The sequence below is a fragment of the Chiloscyllium plagiosum genome, unplaced genomic scaffold (genome assembly GCF_037043375.1).
Source record: "Chiloscyllium plagiosum isolate Xiang-an unplaced genomic scaffold, Cpla_swu_hap1 HiC_scaffold_10, whole genome shotgun sequence".
Taxonomy (NCBI): domain Eukaryota; kingdom Metazoa; phylum Chordata; class Chondrichthyes; order Orectolobiformes; family Hemiscylliidae; genus Chiloscyllium; species Chiloscyllium plagiosum.
The window spans coordinates 33,713,663-33,733,493 of record NW_028270148.1 but is presented as its reverse complement, the minus strand read 5'-3'; the positions used below and the strand labels follow the sequence as shown (position 1 = coordinate 33,733,493).

Sequence of the window (19,831 nt, the reverse complement as noted above, 5' to 3'; positions counted from 1 at the left end):
AATTTTACATTGGTAAATAACTATCTGTAGCTTAAGCCTGATTGCTTGTAATAAACAATAATCGTTAAGTATAGAAACCTGGTCCATGTTTTCTGTCAGCCAGGGTTTGAAAATCTAAAATTCTGTGTACCTTTAACTTTTTTTAACAACTCCAGGAACAGTGAGGGCTTGAACTCCAGCTGCCCCAGTGAGGCACGACAGGTGCAAACCTGCTACTTCGGGGCAGAATCCTCTCACACCATCTTCTCAACTCAGCTAAAAATGGAAATGGGTGGTCTTAGGTCAAGATTTTAAGATTTTAATCCCCCTGCACCCAAATCCTTAGTTCTGATTAAAATCCCCATCTCCCTTCCCAAGAATCTGTCAGTGAAACATCCCATCGTATTTTTTCAAGGAAGACCATGGATGTCTGCTGCTGTCCTGGCTGCCATGGTCCACCAAACACAGAGCTTTTATCAACTTGCTCTTTGTGGGAGCTGGTGTGCACAAATAGCTGCTCTATTGGCCTACATGTTTCAAACCTTCAAACGTAATTTATTAACAGTAGAGTGATATGAAACATCCTAAGGACATGAAAGATGCTCCGTTAATGCAAGTATTTTCTTTAATAAATTCATGCTTTTCATTTTGCTGTGCCTTATAACTTATGTTAATTCTCTGCATAACGCTCTGATCTTTGTGCTTTATTCTTTTATAGGGAAGGGCACTGCACAAAATGGGCCGGAATAGTTTGGGAGAGACGTTTCTGAGAGATGCTGTTCAGGCTCAGGCAACATCCCACGAGGCCTGGAACAGTTTGGGGGAGGTGCTACAAGATCAAGGGAAAAATGAAGATGCTGCAGAATATTTCCTTACCGCATTAGAGCTGGAAGCCAGCAGTCCCATTGTTCCATTTGCTGTCATACCGAGAGAGCTTTGAGATCAGTCATGTGGGTCAAATTGTATGTTTTCCAAAGATTTAATTTGTTGACTCATTGAGCAGAAATCAGTTGCAAAATATCCAGGACAATCAATTCAGACTCCTTTTAACCAGTTTCCTATTCGCTGCAAGTTCACAATGGCCTCCGTCATGTCCTGCCAGATCCTACTAGAATCGGACAGAGTTTTTCCATTCACAGCAATTCTTATGAGACACATTGTGAGACATTTGTGGAGCCAGTACCTTACACGGAATAGTATCCAGAGCGGGGCATCATTATTCCACAGCAGATGTAGTGGCATCTTTCCAGAATAGCCTGAGATTGTTTACTGCATGAAGGAGCTGAGATGGATTGCCCTCAAATGGCATGTACATTGCAGTATTACTGTTCTTATTCCCTTCTCCCTGCACTGGAGATCAGCCTTTCATTGAGAGAGTTATCAGGGACCCTCATGCCGCATGATGTAATCACTATTAATAATTTTGGCTAAATCACTGCAGGTTAACTCAAAATTCTTCATTGAATTTGTCAATTTATTTAAGATCCTCAGGAATTTTTAATTTAGAAAATGTGTATTTTCTACATGAACAGTTTCATGAGACACAGAATTTACTACTGTAATATTGACATATGTCGATTTGTCTGATCATTATTTAAGTGTGTAGTTCACATTGCTGAGCCTTTTGGTCAGCTCTGCAGTACTTCAGCAATGACTTGCCCTTATTGGATAATTCAATCATCTTTTATTTTACAACAGCCATTGTTCAATATCTTACAGTGATTGTAACAAGGTTAGCCAAATGGGCATCATAGAATATGAGTTTCCTGATTGGACGAGATTAACAGCCCCAATAAGGGAATCCTGGCTGACAGGTATAATGGGTATCTAAGGTTCTGTTCAGTCTGAGAGCTGGCTCTGAGGAAGCCAACCAGTGTGTATTATACTTGTGTAAATCAAGGGTGACTTGATGACGGGAAAACAGCCTCTGTGGACTTATTGCAGTGATAATGAGAGAAAAAAAAATGCTCCTGAAGAAATTCAATGGCAACAGTCATCTTTTGAGTTGGGCTTAGCCTTTCTGGCATCATGCCTTTATTTGGGAAGCTTAACTCATTTGATCCTGCCATCAAAGACTGGGCCTAGTATGTGGAAAGAATGTGTTTTTTTTGGGAAAATGACATTGGGGCAGATGAAAAACAATGAGTAATTCTCCTCACGGTCTGTGGAATTGCAGCTTTTCGGTCATTAAGAGCCTCATGTTTCCGGAGGCACCAGATACAAAACCTTTCAAGAGTTGAGTATTTAGTTAAGGAATATTACACCCCAGGTCCAGTCTATATCTGAGATGCTATCGGTTTTACTCAGCAATTTAAGAACGAGGGGAATCTGTATTGGGATTTTTGACAAGGTTAAGATGATGGGCAGAGGCATGTGACTTTGGTTTAACCCTTAATCAGATCTGAGAGACTGTTTGGTATATGGGTTTAATGATGGAGCCGTGCAAATGCACTACTAATGAAGCCCAATTGGACTTCAAACAGGCACTACCACTGGCTTTATCATCAGAAAGGGTAACAAGTGGAGCAAATGAGTTACAGGGTGTGCCGATAGAAATGAAGACCCTCACCAGGCCAACTGAACACCACTTGAGAGAATGCAGTTGCATAGCCTCACTCAGGACATATCCTGAACAGAGGGACTCAAAGTCAGCCCACAGCAAAACCGGAAAACAAAGCCAAGCCTTGGCCAAATGGTTAAAATTTTCTTAAGGATCTTGTCATTGTAGTTGCTGTCAGTATGCGGACTTGAGACAGCAAAAGAGTCCCGAGAGACCGAAATTGAGGAAGAGAACTTATATGCCGGTATCTGTGGAGAGTGCGCACCCTGGAAAGTCCACCTACATCTGACTTGGAACAGTTAAATTGCTTAGCAACATCCAACTCAGAACCAATCAAAATAAACGCCTGCTGAATGTTCACTGGTTCTATATGGAGGTTGATACTTTTATGGCTGTATCAGTGATTGCAGACCCAGTCAATGACAAAATTCACTCTCGTCTCCAATCCTTAAGTTTGCATAAGATCTTGGTTTACACCATCACTGAAGAACCTTTACAGATTAAGGGTACACCTTCGGTTCCAGTCTTGTATGAGAAGCAGCTGGTTCACTTACCACTGATGGTAGTAAAAGGCTCGGCCTTGGGAAACATTTGCCATGGGTGGCTCACCATTTTTTGATTAGAAACTGCCTGAGTGAAGTTCTAATTAAATATCCAAAGGCTTTTCAGCAAGGTCTAGGGATTATTAAAAGAGCCAAGGCCAACTTGCATGTTGACCAGGAAGCAGTTCCATGATTCTGCAAGTCCCAAAGCGCCATTTGCCTTACTTGCAAAAGTAGAGGCAGAAATCAGAAGGCTGGAAAGTGAAAGGAATCATCAAACCAATCCAGTTTGCAGAATGGGTAATTGTGCCAATTGTGAAGCCTGATGCCTCCGTTCACCTCTGTGGAGATTTTGAACAAATGATAAACCACTTCTCACAGTATAATAAGTATTTAATGCTTCCCATAGAGGATTATACACATCGCTGAAAGGGAGGCCATCTTTTACGAAGCTGATCATGAGCCATGTGTACTTCCAATTGCAGTCAGATCAGGATTCCCAGAGGTACACTACAGTTAATACCCATAACATGTTGGACCAATTTACAAGACTGCTATTTTTCAGCGGACAATAGAGAACATTTTCAGGGTCTACCCCAGGTCGCCATTTATCTGGATGACATGCTAATAACAGGGAAGACCAATAAAAAGCATTTAGAGAACTTGGACATAGTCCTTAGATGTTTTTGCCAGGAGGGTGTACACCCTAGAAGGGAAAAATGTGTTCCAGGCTCACCAAGTGACGCACTTGGGCTACAGAGTCAACAAGACAGGATTTAGATCCATTGGAAGATAAAGTAAGGGTGATCAAAGGTGCCCTGGTTCCCACTTCTGTACCAGAGCTTAGGTCTTTCCTTGGGCTGGTAAATTATTACAAGAGGTTCATACATCAAATGGCCTCCATTCTGGCACCCATACATCTGCTATTGAAAAAAGGTAAGCCTTGGAAATAGTCTCATAGCCAAGACATAGCCTTTAGGGAAGTGAAGAAGCAGCTATCATCATCCAAGGAGTTGACACACTATGATCCCAAGCAGTACTGGGGTAGTGTTGGCCCATAGATGGTATAATGGAGAGGAACACCTTATAGTGTATGCTTCCCAGACTTTGGCTAATGCAGAACGCAAATGCACCCAGGTAGAGAAGGAGGGTTTGGTGGTCATCTTTGGTGTGGAAATGTTCCATGGTAACAGACTACAAATCCATTCTAGGGCTACTCAAAGAATACGAGGTTGTATCTCCCATAGCTTGAGTTTGAATTCAGCAGTGAGGTCTCACTCTACGTGTATACAGTTACAAATTAGAACATCAACCAGGAGGCCAATTAGCAAATGTCGATGTCTTGAGCTGCCTCTCTCTGGCAGATGCATCACTGGTACCTCCCCTGGAAGAGTCTATTTTGGTTTTAAACTTTTTGATACCCTTCTGGTCACCGCTGACAATGTCAGACTGTGGATGCGAAATGATCTGGTCCTGCCAAATCAAACCAGCTGATGATGATGATGGGGGAAACAAAGGGCCATAACAACCAGAATTGAAACCTTTCTGGACCTAGTGAGACTGAATCACAGTAGAAAACAGAATATCATTATGGGGAACAACAGAGATTGTCCTGAGCAAAGGTCACTGCCTGATCCTGACTAGATTCCACCAGGGTCTGCGGGAGAGGGGGAGGGGGGTGGGGTTGCAAAATGAAGGTGTTTGTGAGAAGTTATGCCTATTGGTCAGGAGTGGATGCAAACATAGCTGCGTTGGTGTGGCAGTGCTCAGAGTGCCAACCAGAACAAAAATTACTGCCAGCAGTGCCCCACATTTGTGGGAATGACTGAGTAAACCCTGGACTCGGTTACACGTCAACTATGCTGGTCCTTTCTTGGACTAAATGTCCTTAGTCATTGTGGACGCCCACTGAAAGTGGTTGGATGTGCACAGAGTTCATTCATCAAACGTGGGGACAGCATTAGAAAAGCTGCGCACATCCTTTGTCACACACAAGCCTCCCGAAGTGTTGGTCTCACTTACCACCAGGGAATTTCCGTATTTCCTAAAGTCAAATGGCATTCAGCATGTAAGGACAGCTCCATACCATCCACTATCCAATGGTCTGGCAGAAAGAACTGTCCAAACTTTGAAGGCAGGCTTGAAGAAACAGTCTACAGCTTCACCCCTAACGCAACTACAGGGACAGCTCCAGCAGAGTTGCTAATGAGGAGAAGACTTTGCACCAGGTTAAATCTGATCTTCCCAAACCTTGGGGTGAGGTGCAACAGCATCAGAAGTACCAATGCCAGACACAAGACTCCTCTTGGTGAGAGAGATTTCAGACCAAGTTTGGTGCTGAAACCACAGAAATGGGAAAGAAACATGGTCAACACGAGGTCAGGTCCCATGACATGGGACGTTCAGGTAGGTGAGGCAGTCCTGAACAAGCATGGACCACATGAAAGCTGCAAATTTGCAAACAGGTCAGGAGCAAAACATACCCGGCACCTCAGAAGAGCTGGAAGGGCTGTCAGACACATGGGTTCTCCTCCTTCACCTAGCATCAAAGAAACCTCAGAGTTTGAGGTGGACACATCGGATGGTGCAGCCTTGACACCTTTACCATCTGAAGAATAGGATGAATTTCTTCCAAGATGCTCTGGGCCCAAGAGGTGGGTCATGGTACGGTACACGAGGCTGAGTCAGAGGAACTGGATCTGGTGTGAAAACACCTAGGAGTAGCCACAAGAGAAAGAACAGGCCTACATCCCCAGACTCAGAGGGAGAGGGATGTAGTGATTGTAATGAGGTCAGCCTGGTCAATCTCATAGAGCTGTTAACCTGGTGCAATCAGGGAGCACTGGCTGACAGATATAAACAGGAATGTCAGAGGTTCTGTTCACTCTGAGAGCTAGCTGTGAGGGAGCTGGAGCAGTGTCAAGGACTGTGCACGTGTATAAAGGGTGATTTCGTAACAGGATATCGGCCTCTGTGGAGTTATTACATATCTTGTTCCTGATTTTATTATTCCCAACCTGAGTTATAATGTAATACAGGTTGTTCTGCTATAACACGCACTTCGTTAACCCGAATTTGCTGTAACACTAATGGCGAATTGGGGACACTGTTTCTACCGCACGGATTTTTCAAACATGTATCAGCAACAACACAATTCCAGCCACATGAGTTTTAAATGATGTGGCTATTGCGCGATTTCCTTAACACAAAATTGCATGAGACTGGAATTATTGTGTTATACCAGAACTGACTGTACCTTATATGGTTTTCACAATGACAAGACTTATGTGATTTCTTTTACAAGAACACAGTATTGCACATGGCTTAGTCATGGGGAAGTTACATTGTTGGTACTACACTCAGACTGCCCGAATAGCATACTAATCTTCACTTGACTTCCTGAAAGTCTAATGATTTCATCTTTAAGGCAGTCCTGCAGTACCAGTGGCTGACTGCGCAACATTTATTTTACGTGCGTCTGTGTGATACAGAAACACTGTCTCCTAACAATGCTTCCAAATCCATGACAGTATACAATTCTTCATAAGGGTACCTATCATTTAGTAAATCTATGCACATATCCTCATACACGCCTGCAAATGTTAATATTATGACCAGTGGAATTTATATTTGAGAGTATTTAATGTTGAAGAATATGCTAAAACACTGCCAATTGCCTCTGGGTGGGTTTGAACGCAGCCAAAGCTGGCCAATAATTTTGCCTTTCTTGTAATTAAGAAGAATATGCTAAATGGAAATAACACACCGAAGTAGGAGGCATTTGAATATCGAAAACAAATTCAGAAAAGATGAGATACCTGTCACACCCCAGAGAATTGCAACAATAGACGTCACCTCATAGTTCTCATGCTTAGGGGATATTTATATAAATTTAATATCTGTTCGTAATACAGGGGAAGCACTGAATTGCGCTACTTAGCCACACCTTAATCACTATCTGTTTACTGGAAAAAAAACTTTAAAATGTTTATTGAGTAATAACTGACAAATCACAATCTCTGGATGACGGAAAGGGAAGTAGCAGTGGAAACAGGAAATTAAAACTGTCTGATTTGACCACTGTGCTCCGAGGTTGCTTAGCATCAGCTAGCGATTTTTTGTTTAAAATACAATTGACTGTTGATTTGTGTGAACTCACATAGGCAACCCATGCCACAGTATGGGTTTCATTTTGCGCCAGGAGCTGAGAAGGTTTAACCTCATTCTATTTCACCATATTAAGCAACAACTTGAACTATTACTGTGAGTCAAGGAATTTCCTGGTGTAATTTTGAATGCGTATAATTAGCTCGTCTCAGGGGACACTTTCATAGTTTTGGGACCTGTTCATTGATATGATCAATGGGGTGGATTGGTAATACTGTGCATTATAAATGTTTTCCCTATAATGTAAAGCTAACTACCACCAAAAATAATGCATTGAAAAAGAAACCCTCAGTGTAGTGAAGCAGCACAAAAGCTTTGCTCCTGCTGTAGATTTGCTGAACTGTGTGAGCTGGTTTTGCTGTGAGTCTGTCCTGTTTACATTGCAGTGTGATTTCACATCACTGGCTGCAGCACAAACAGAATTACGTTCATGCAGTTGCTCAGTGGTTGTATTTGCACCTGTGGAGTCTTCCGTAATGTGAAAAAAAGGTGTGAACCGTCTAGAAGTGTGAAAGATACAAATTTCAAACTCAGGCTAGCAAATCTTGTAGCACTCAGTCTGAGCAAGTCCAGTCAGTTTCATGTTAGCCCTGTACAGTAATTGGCTGTGAGAGACTCTGAGGGTGCTGGCATGGCTGCAAAGTAGTAAGGAAAATTTTCATGAAATAATTTTATCACTGAACTTGTCCAAACTCCAAAGCATGAAGCTAGATCTTTTCTGCCAATTAAAAAGCAGCTGATCAGATTCACTATATTACAGATTCACTTGAAAAACAGTTACTGGTCATGGATACTTACAAACACAGGTCTTTGGATCACATAATGTAGAGTTATTTCTTTCGGCTTCCCTTCTGACCCAGCCATAAGCCTATTGAATGGCAGAGCAAGCTCAAGGAACCGAATGGCCTCCTCCTGTTCCTATTGCTTATGGTCTTATTTCTTCAGCTGGTTCTAAATGTCTATTAATTGTAAGATTTACTATTTATAAGTTAGAGCTATAATTTTGGGAAGGTGAGATATAAAATTCAACTGAGCTAAGGGGACTGATTTTCAGAATTTAGTGGGAGATAAGGAAATGGGCCTTATTTCATTTTCATCTAAGTTCATGCCTTACATATGCCACTTAGCATAGTAGTTACATTTGAATTACTGAAAGATTCTAATTTAATCTGGAGAAACAAATTTAGCTATGAGCCCGGTTTTGTTTCTAATTCCATGAGTTTATCTTAAATCATAGCTCATATCAGTAGCCAATCAGCAAAATTCATTAACCGTTAAGAAATTTGTGATCATTTAAAAGATCCAAATGGACTATTCTGAAATGCTGGGAGGAGGGGACTGCTTCTTCAGTAATGGATAATGATTATTGTGGGCATTCACCAAGCTGATAATCTTGCACATTTTATTTAGGCGATGGATTGTAGTAGACTTAAATAGAAGTGCTCCAGTGTAGATGTTCTATGGTTCACTTACAAACTGCAGAAGGATCAGCTGATGTGAAGATTTATGTTTCTCATATCTCTTTCCCATTTGTTAAGAATCAACTGTATTTTTAGAAATTCTTTTTAAGGAAAACTGTCATTTCACTTCATTACAGTTCACATTAATTAGTTCACACTCACATGGTACTCTTTCACTCAGTGTCAGACACTCTTTTGCATTGTCCACAATTAATGACCATCTAAAGTTTGTCGAGACTAAAAACAGCATTTTAATTTTTCTTAATTGTAACTTGGTGACTAGCGGTGTCAGTTTAAAGATCAATTGATGCTATGAAATAGCATCCTTGCCTATGCCCCCACAGTCTTTTGAACAGTGACACAATATTTACTTGGGTTTCAGTTTCACGTTTCCCACACAGGGTGTAAGTTGTCCAGAATCTGCAGCAGGAACTCAGGCGGCTCAATTATTAATTCACACCGTGCACCAGTCTAGAAAGTACTACTGGCTTGGCACATTGCAAAAGTGACTTATGCCAGGGGAGATGTATGCTGATATTTTCTTCCAACCACTTGAGACACTTTGTCCTATAAATCTTTTATGTCTGTGCCTCAGAAAAATGTATTTGAAATAGCACTTGATTCATTTACTGTCGAAGATACCATATCTTTAGAGATCTCATATGCAGTATTAAGTAATTTATTTTAAATATTCACTTTATTTCTGGGAAAGGAAGCTGATTTTTAAAATTTTAGTTTTACAGTGAAGATACCAATGTTAAATAATTAAATGAACCTGTGTCAGAGTACATGTTTGCATAATACAAAGATGATATTTACTTTGTCATTAATAAATGGACTTCAGCTTGTTAGTTTTATAATATGCTCAGTGCACTGAATTATAGCAAATGAGTAAGACTCCGACACATAAACTCACCCAAAATCTATTAAATGTTATCCTGTAAACACAGTCTATTATCTTGTTTGTAAATGCATTCTATCATGTAATAACATGAATTTTAGGGCTTAGAGAAACCTGTTATCTAAAATCTTCCATGCATTGCCATTCAAGGGCTAGTTAATGTGGTTAATGTCTTAGTTATAAATTATTTTAATGGTTTCAGCGTAATTATTTTGTGCAGTACATCTAATGTGTCAGGGAATAAAATGGTTGAGCTATGCAAATCAGAATTTTTCCTCCATCACTTTGAGGATAAAATGGCTGGACTTTCAGATAGCATTGTGTTTCATGATGGGGCCATTAGCACACTGATATTGTGTGCCACTCAGTTGCTGGGTGCAGCTCAGGACCTGCAATTCTTCACATAGCAAGTATCTGAGTTTGATTGTCAGATATTTAGAAGGTTTAAGGCCACTCTTGATCATAGCTGACAGTTGGATTTGAATGACATTAGCAATTTTCCACCTTGCCAGTCAAGCATGCTTGTAGAGTAGTGTGTGATACTAGAAGGGCTGCATTGTGAGATGGAAATATACATTAAAGTGATTCAAAACATGTAACAAACTCATTATTTGTAAAGGCTACCTGCATCTGATTTGAGTGATTGAAAGCTGATGTAGCCTTTGTATAACAAGATCCAAATTACCATGGTTCAAATAACTGAGGGCCATTACAGTCCTAACCTGGATATCTAGTGGCAACGTGACTCAACTACAAATGTAAAGATTGCACATTGTAATGTTTGAGTTATGTTCTTGATTTTTGCAAAGTGTGACTATCAGGTACAATCATAATGTAGGCAGTAAATTGAGTAATAAATTGCTTTGTGTGTGAATTTTCAGGCTTTTTTTGTGTTGATGTGGTGATTTTAATGTAGGGAATGGTTATGATGTGTTTGTTTTGCAGTATTTCTACGTTCTGTAATCTATGTTAAGAACTTAAACAAATTAGCATCACTGATTGAAACCTGAATGAGAGATTTATGCATGCATGATATGCCTTTGCTTCTTTGCAGCTGCAGTTTTACATATTTCAGCCGATTATTTTATTTCCTTTGCCTGACCTGGAGCTACTGAAGCTAATTGTAGCAATCTTCTTTCCATTGCAGTGGAGATCCGCTAACTCAGTATAAACCAGGAAATGGCTCAGTCTGGCACCACTTGATGTATTTACACACTAAGTCACTAGAAAAGCTCACAGTACATTTGCTAAAAAAGAGGTACTCTGAGCAATTCCCAGCCTGTAATTTCATCTTGAGGTTTAGATGACAGTTATAAACTGCTCAAGCCTCATGCTTGTGGTTTATGACATCATTTGACCTGTTGATTAGGTTACTGCCTTGTAATCACTCCCTGGTGTCTGTTCCCTCTGTAATACACACCACTTAGTCCAGAAAAGGTAAACTGTGGAACATGAATACCATTTACTTCATATCGCTTTAGAGGGAAAAAAAACTATAGGCTGCTAATCACAACATGCAATTATCTCAAATAATTTCAGTGTTTTACATCACTACTCTCCTACATTGCTGCTCATGTGGGAAAGTATTGTTTTGGAAGGACTTTTTCTAAATTGTTTATCATCGTGGCATTATGAGAACCCTTTGGTTGTCATCTTCCAAGCTTGGAAACATAATTTTCTCCTTGCTTTCCTTACTCAGCCCTCTGATACTAAGGATTGTTCTCATAATCTTTCCCTGTACTATCTCTGGGGCCTGATTTGTGTCTCAGGCACTAGACTGGACTCAGTGCTTAAGGTCTAGTCTATCCCTAAGCACTGTACAATTTCACAATAACTATCTCCAAATTTTAGTCTACTTGTTTTGCAATATATTCTTTATTCTTTTTATTTGATTGCATTTTTAAAGTGACTGGATACATCGAGTGCCCAAACTCTCAATGGTTTCACAACAGTGGATTAAGAGTTTGATAATAATTACTTGGAACCTTTCCATCAGGTCACCTTTTCCGGATGTGATAGTTGGGACCCTGTCTTGTTTTTATTAGCATTTCATGAATGCTCATTAACACCCGGATGCTGGAATTATGGTCCAAGAAGCAACTTTGTTAGGAAATGTGTGTTCACAGACCAGACTATTTCTGAGGTGTGTCCCTTCTTCCTCCAAGTTGTGGGGAGTACAAAGTTTGCCAGTCACACAGGTCCTTAGTAACCAAGCCATTTCTTTGCACAAACACTGAGTGTAAAGGTGAAACCTAACTGAGGCAACAAGCCTTCCCAAGCAAAGCAACCATATTGGCTGACCCCAGCAAACCTGGCTGGGGCAGACAAGTAGGCCTCATTCAAAAGGGGGCTCAATTCAGAGGTTCATATCAAAGTGGGTTAGGTAGAACAGAGTGGTAGGGAATGGGACTGAAAGGTATGGTTGTTAGGGGCACTGGAAGGATCCATAAGAGAGGAGGGAACTGGAATACAGTGGGAAGAATCACATTTTTGTCAGCAAAAGGCACATGGAAGTATGGGAGCTGTAATCATTAAGGTAGAAATATCTTAGGTTAATTAGGTACATGGGGGAGGAAGGAAGAGCAGGTGAGTTGAATGAGAGGTGGTTAAGGTAGAAGTTTGGGCATGGGGGCTCTTGTGACGCAGTGGTAGTGTTCCTGCCTGTGAGCCAGGAGACCCCAGTTCAAGTTCCCACAGGCACGAGAGGTGTGTAGTAATATCTCTGAACAGATTGTTTAGGAAATATATATAAGCTTGGGCATCTGGTCTCTGGTGGCACAGTGGTAGTGTCCCTACCTCTGAACCAGGAGATCCCGGTTGAAAAGGCACCTTGGGAATCTGGATAGGACTGGAACCCAGGGAAAGCATGAATATCTAGAGAGATTTGAATAAGCAAAATGGCTGAAAGTCAACGGGGGAGACAGAAGGACAACAGGGGGTAAAAAGGCCATCTACAACAATTGAGGGGTAGGGAAGGAAGAAGTGTAGTGCAGTGGCGGAGAGTTGAAGGTGAATGAAACCAATGAAAAATTAACAACCACTATCTCCTAAATCATTTTGCAAAAGAAGATCTCACAGTGAATGTGTAGCACACATGGATGAGGACCTCACATTTTCTTGTACAGTGCAAACACACCCAACACAGCATTGTCAGAAAAAACTCATCTGGTTCACTTAATATCCTTTAGGGATAGAAACTGCTGCCCTTACCTGAATACATGTGACTCCAAACCCACAGCAATATGGTTGACTCTTAACTTTCCTCTGGGCAAAAAACACTGACCTGGCCTGTGACACTTTTATACTATAAATGAATATTTTTCAAAAAAACTGAGGGAATTGCAACAGAAACTGAAAAATACTATTTTATAGGCATTAGGTTCAGGACTGAGCAATAAAAGTAGGCATTCACTGCATAAGCTCAAACAACACATAAAATCAACATCCCAACCACACCACATGATTCATTGAACTGTGAGAATAAGAACACTGAAGACTGACCAACCATGGTCAAGGTGATGGAGGAAGAGGGGAGGGATTTATTCTACATGCAGTAGCTTTCATATGCCCTTTTATCTAAAAAATAAAGACATAGAAAGGAGCTGCTTTACAGGTTGTAAATGCCAAGGTTTTGGATCTATATCACAGAGGATAATGAAGGCCACCAAGAGTCAAATTGAGCTTATTGCTTTTCATGCAGGCTGTATTTTCAAGATCTTGTGCACAGTAGAATGAGGAAGAGGAAAATCATCCATGGTTCATGGAAGACATGCCTCATCATGTCAAGGTGGCTGGGAGGACAAACTTGCAACAATACACAAACAGCTAGATAAGAGCTAAAGAGCTACTTAACCATAGAAATCTCAAATGCAAAACAAACATCTAATTTCTGGTATTTCTTCACAAATCCATAGAATCAGTAGATTTCATGCTGAATAGTTGGCCAATGTAACCCAGCAGCTGTAATAGCATTGGTGAGGTTAAGGAGGAGGAAGGGAAGAAGGAGGAGGAGGAATATCCAGTGCCAGCAGAAATAGGAAGCTGCAGCTGTGGGGATGAGCAAGCAGCAGCTGAACCAGGGTCTTCAGTGTCAGTGAGCATTGTACAGGGAGTGGCTCTGCTAAAGGCGAAGCAGGTGAGTAAAAGGCAGTGCTGGAGATGGTCTTTGTATAACTAGAGAAGCCGTCACCTACATCAGTCCCTCCTGTGGACAAAGCTGGAGGGGCAGCATCTTCCTATGGTGTTGCATATTAAAACAGCATTGAACTCCCCTGCCACAGGTTCCTGTCAAACCTCAACAAGAGGACCCCAAGGATCCTTTCACATCTGACAGAAATTTACCTCTACCTCCACAAATGTCATCTACTGTATCCGTTGCACCCGATGTGGCCTCCTCTGCATCAGGGAGACAGGACGCCGACTTGTGGATCGTTTCAAAGAACATCTCTGGAACACCTACACCAACCCCACCGCCCCAAGGCCGAATACTTCAACTCCCCCTCCCACCCTGCCAAGGACACACAGGTCCTGGGCCTCCTTCATAGCCACACCTTCACCACCCAACGCCTGGCGGAGGAATGCCTTATCTTCCGCCTTGGGACCCTGCAACCACACAGGATCAATGTGGATTTTACCAGTTTCCTCATTTCCCTCCCCCCACCTTATCCCAGTCCCAAGCCTCCAAATCTGCACCACCCTCTTGACCTATCCATCACCTTTCCCATCTATCTGCTCCACCCTCTTCTCTGGCCTATCACCTTCTCCCCCACCTTTATCTACCTATTGCATTCTCACCTGCCTTGCCACCAGCCACACCCCCCCCTCCCATTTATCTCTCAACCGCCAGCTCACAAACCTCATTCCTGATGAAGGGCTAGTGCCTGAAATGTCAATTCTCCTGCTCCTTGGATGCTGCCTGACCTGCTGTGCTTTTCCAGCACCACACTGTCAACTCTAATCTCCAATATCTGCAGTCCTCACTTTCTTCTCAACAAGAGGCATGTCTGGCATCTCCCAGATGGCAGCTTACAAGTTTTATAGAACAGTTCTTGCAGTTCATCATCGACACAGAGAGCCCAAGGTGCCTGATGCTTTAAAGGAAACACAGCCAGCCAAGGTGTCTGAGATGTTGGGTTCATAGCCATCACTGGGTTCCCTCAGTGACCTGGGGTCATTGCCTGCTCACATGATGCTCGGAGCTCCATGGCATCTTTCAATCTGATTCCTGAACAGAAGGAATTTCACTATCTCGATGTCTGACATTGTTTGTGCACTGATTTCCAGGCAGTTATCACAATACCTGCTTCCTATAAAACTCTCAGGTTCCTTGAATATTCATTCCTCTGTTTCAACTCCAGAGCTGGCTTACAGGTGACAAGGGGTAACCCAGAAGGCATAGCTAATGGCCTTAGTGTGAATCTTCAGACTGATGCTGATCGGCACGACAAAGCTGTCAATGCATTCATTAGGTTCATCTGCCTCTCCTGCAACTTGGCTCACTGTATCCAATGATCCCAATGTGGTCTTCTCTGTATAAGGGCAACCAAATGTAAAGTTAGGGAATGGTTTGCCGAACACCTCAGCTGGGACCAACCAGATCGCCCAGTCACCGCCCATTTAAATTCCCCCTCACATTCCCTTTCCGACATGACCAATCTTAGCCTCCTCCATTGTCACAACGAATCAGACTGCAAATTGGAGGAACAACACCTCATCTTCCGCCTGGGCAGCCTACAGCCCGAGGACTCTGCACTGAGTTCTCTAATTTCAAATAATCTCCATTCTCATTCCCCGACTCTCTTCCCAGCCCATCCCCAACCCTTCCACTACTCCTAGCCACCTACCGGATTCATTCCTTCTATTGACCAACCAGGTCATACCCTCTACCTGTCTCCATCTATCCCCACTTCACCACCCTGCTCCCCTCACAACCCCTTTATCTACAGCTCCCCTACACCAACCCCCAGTCCTGAAGAAGGGTTACACCCAAAATGTCAACTTCTCCACCTCCTGATGCTGCCTGGCTTGCTGTGTTCTTCCAGTCTCCTGCCTGTCTACCAACGAAGAAAAGGAGTATGACAGAGATGCTGATGAAACCAAAGCTGACAAGAAGGATGCTGAAGAAGCCAGGACAGTCGTAAAATGAACAGACACAGCCAAGAGAATGTTAGTACAGCTAGGTTTGACAATGGCTTCTATGATCATCATTAGACTCTAATCCCAGATTTTTCATTGAATTCAAATTCCACCATCTGCCACAGTGGTTATGTTGCAGATGGTAGTGTTCCTATGCATTTATTGCCCCTGTGGTATGTTCAGTTTTGTTTCTTTCTATACATTTTGTAGCAGTTCAATACAACTGAGTGGTTTGCTGGGACTTTACAACAAACAGTTATGAGTTACCCGTAAGGTAGCAATTACTCACAGACCTGGCCAGGTAAAGAAGGCAGATTTCCTACCCTTAAGGGCTTTAGTGAACCAGGTGAGTTTTACAACAATCAACTGATTATGTAGTCAAGCATTTTTAATTTCAGATTTTATTTAATTTAAATTTTGCAATCCACTGTGGTAGTATTTGAACCCTTGTCCCAAAAACACTGGCCTGGGGTTTAGAATTACTAGTCCAGTGACATTACTATTTCACCACCAACCCTGAGAGATCTAACTGTTGTTCCTCCTCCATTTTGGTGCTCAGTGCCAACACCCTCACACCTCGAGATGAGGGAACCTTGAAGGAGATCAGGCCCCTCTCACTGAGCCAGTGAATGAATGCAATGAGTGAAAGCCGTGTATAGGTCAGGCAGCCATAGTCTATATGTGACTCCAGATCCACACCATTACAGTTGACTGTTAATGGTCCCCTGAAACAGCATTGCCAATGACACTCACACCCCATAAAAGAACAATTAAACATAAGTCTTGCAGTCCTAATTCTATCCGGAGCAATGTCAAAGGGTTTTTGGAAGTCGGAGCTCCACAATGTTTTTCACTGTCTGCTCAGAACTTTCTTTTTCCGTTCTTTTGTGGATGTCAGCATCACATGACAGGGCAGCATGTGGTGCTCTTCCCTAATTGCCCCTGAGAAGGTGAGTCATCACTGTGAACAACTGTGTGCATGTGCTATCAATAAAGCCACAGTGTTGGTGGGGATTTCCAACTTTCTGAAGCCTTTAGAGACAGCTTAATATCACTCAACAAAGAGAATCATATTGAAATTGGATCTTCAGATTCTGGTCACAAACCACTTCCGCTCTGCACTCCTGTCCAAAGCTGTCGATTTAAATCCTCTGAACATATTCCTCAGCCTTCAGCATCCCACATATGCTCATTAATTATGAACTAGCTTTGTATTTGTCATTCTATATTTAGATCATTGCTTCTGTGATAAATAACTAGGTGAGTGTACAGCCCATTACCACAGTGAGCCCTAATTGAGTGATCTTGCTGAAACCATTGGACCCAACCCCTCTGGAGAAATGAGGTTCAAGACTAACCCGAGTTCCAATATCTGATCACCATCCGGTAATTTGAATTGAAAGTTGTGTGTGTGCTGACATCAGAAATGGTTAACTTACCATGGCAGTTCCTCAGGCTGTAGGCACTCCCTGTCTGGGATCAAACTGAAGAACAACTACTCAGTGGAGCTTTGAAGAGCTGCTGGCATCCTTGAATGGAAACCAAGTGAATGCCAAAAGCTTCCAGAGGGGAGTGAAAAAGACTGGAAGCAGACCTTCGCTTCCTTGTTATTCTCAATGAGTTGAGTTTAATAGTGTCACCATATCTAATATACACTCACTGAAAAGAAAACAAGACAATATTTGAATCGGGTCACTTCTTCTTTAACCACCCACAGAATAAAATGAGTTAAGACAGACCCCTGCACATTCTTTGATCAGATCTCTTTCTGAATGGTCACAGGGCATGGAATTTTCCCACAGGCTGATACTGACTCCATGGCTGTATTTTTTAGATAGCATGTTAGTATTGATAAGACTCCTCTACATATTTTTTTAAAAGAAGCTTCATAATACTTGATCATTATATACCACAGCAGCTGTTTGAATATTGCACTGTTTAAAACTAGTGGGAAGGTAATGCAGCAACATTCCTATACAGTTATGGAGTAATGTCAAGCACAATGCAGTGGACTTGGGACTGGCAAAATGCCAGCACCCTGTGTTTTTCAAAGAGCTGCTCCAGTTAAACATCTGATGAATTGTCTCATCCATATTACCTTGTATATCCTCTTCTGTGGTGAGAACTCACAGACTGAATATTTTTAACATTTTCTATTATAGATTTTTAGTATTTGACTCTTACTTTTTCTGTAGAGGCTCAGTTACCTTGGTACTAATGTGTCTATATCTGAAGTGAGGGTATATTTATAATAAAAGGTAAACTCCTCAAAATCATTTCTGTATAAATTACTTTTCAGATGCAGTACATGTCCAGATGTTTGTCATTAAAATGTACACAGCGAGCACCAGGGATAATTTTAAGTTGAAAGACATGGAACAAGATGGTCCCTATGAATGTTCATAAATTTCAGATTACAATTCTGAGGTTTGTAGCAACCCATCTAGTATCATTGCCTTCTTGTAGACATTGCATGAAATCTCAGTTCCTGGTTTGGTGGTTCAAATTATACACATCACTGAAATGCCATCACATTGCATAGTGGTCAAAGTCCATTCTGAAGCAGGTAATCTGAGCATTGGAGATTGTTGTGGAAACATTACAATTAAATAGTTAACAATTTTATATGAAATTACTCAGATATGTCAGAGGTTCAGCAACTCATACTGAGAAATTTGACGTGTCTGTGTTATGTATTTGTGTGATCATTTCTAGACTAGCAAGTCCTGAAATTTACAGTATGCTTTACTTGGATGGGACACAGAAGGGGAAAGTCATATTGATATTTCTGGTACATTTTCCACATTACTAAAAAGTACACTGGTCCACGTCACTACAATTCCCATCATGCAGGAGTGACTTAAGCCATAATATCACACCAAACCTTTCTGCTACTCTGAGGCGTGAACCTTTCCAAAACAGTGAGAAATTCAGATTCATTGCTCTGCTTCATCTGCAAAATCAATAGCTGTGTCCAATTTGCTAGATTAATGCAGCTGTAATGCCCTGCTATTTACGCTGAACCAGCACTACTCTGTGACTTGGTACTGGCTGTTCAATTTACAGTTTTCATTTTTGTGCTAAAAATAACTACGTATGAACATTGTAAACTGCCATTCAGCCTTTCGATTTGTCCTCATAGCAACTTCACACTAAAGTTACCATTGGATGGGCAATCTACCAAATGACATTGTTCCTCTAAATGCAATTAAAGCACGATAATGTAATTGTCACTGCCTTCTGCAGGAATGGATAACTTGGATACTCTTGTTATCTTTGACACATTGTTAAATGTCGTTGAAAGATTTGAATTTCAAATAAAGGGTTAGATGAGATTCAGAAAGCAGAAAATCCGGCAGAAAGGGGGATGTGTAGTTCGATATGAGAACATAGCTTTTCGAGAAAGTGGAGGTTTTGGTGCATTAGCTACAGCTGTACCAACTGGGTTCAAGTGGTTCAATCTAATTGACTACTGCCATTTGTTATAACCTTAGGGGTCAAGAGCCCATTTCGATGAAATATTCCAAGCATACATTACTAAAGTATCTGAAACAGGATTAATTTGAAAAATTAAATAGGGTGGCACATGTTATGCCAAATGCAACTAGAACAGTAGCACACATTGCAGTGTGTGTCTGAATCAATACTATATGTGTCAAACATTATGGAGTCTTGAAACAGGTCGTTCACCTTACTGACATTAATCTGACGGTGTTCAAAGGAATGGTGGGAGCGGGGATTCTATAAAACTCGTTTCTTACGAGGGTAAGAATTATTCCAAATCCTGAGTGGAGGTTCATATTCAAAAAGACCAATTGACTTTAAATTTAGGCAAGTTGGTGTAAGGAATTGTTCGAGATGTTCTGGATGGAAACCCGGATAGAGAGGTTTCATGGCTGAATGTCAGAGCAAGGTGTGCAGTAGATTCAGAAGCTTCCAGAGAAACAGATACAGTTGCCAGCCTTGATTCAGTGATAACGCATTCAATTTTGAGTCAGGAACATAAGTTGGGAGTTAGATGCAGAATAGGCAATTTGGCACCTTGAGCCTGCTCTACCTTTCACTAAGATCATGTCTGTAATTTTAT

The 19,831-nt window shown here is 41.5% G+C and overlaps 1 protein-coding gene across 2 annotated transcripts in view; it reads left to right on the top strand.

Annotated features, from left to right (window-relative positions):
- The window catches only part of LOC122552723 (tetratricopeptide repeat protein 7A-like), a 417,993-nt gene that overhangs the window by 357,615 nt on the left and 40,547 nt on the right, over positions 1-19,831 (top strand). The window contains exon 20 of one of the 2 annotated variants that reach the window (XM_043695623.2): positions 698-10,492. The exons of the other annotated variant lie outside the window; for it this stretch is intronic. Coding sequence (XP_043551558.2) covers positions 698-919 — 222 coding nt within the window. The 3' untranslated portion in view covers positions 920-10,492. Of the gene's footprint in view, positions 1-697; positions 10,493-19,831 lie in introns of those variants that run through there. 2 annotated transcript variants of the gene reach the window in all.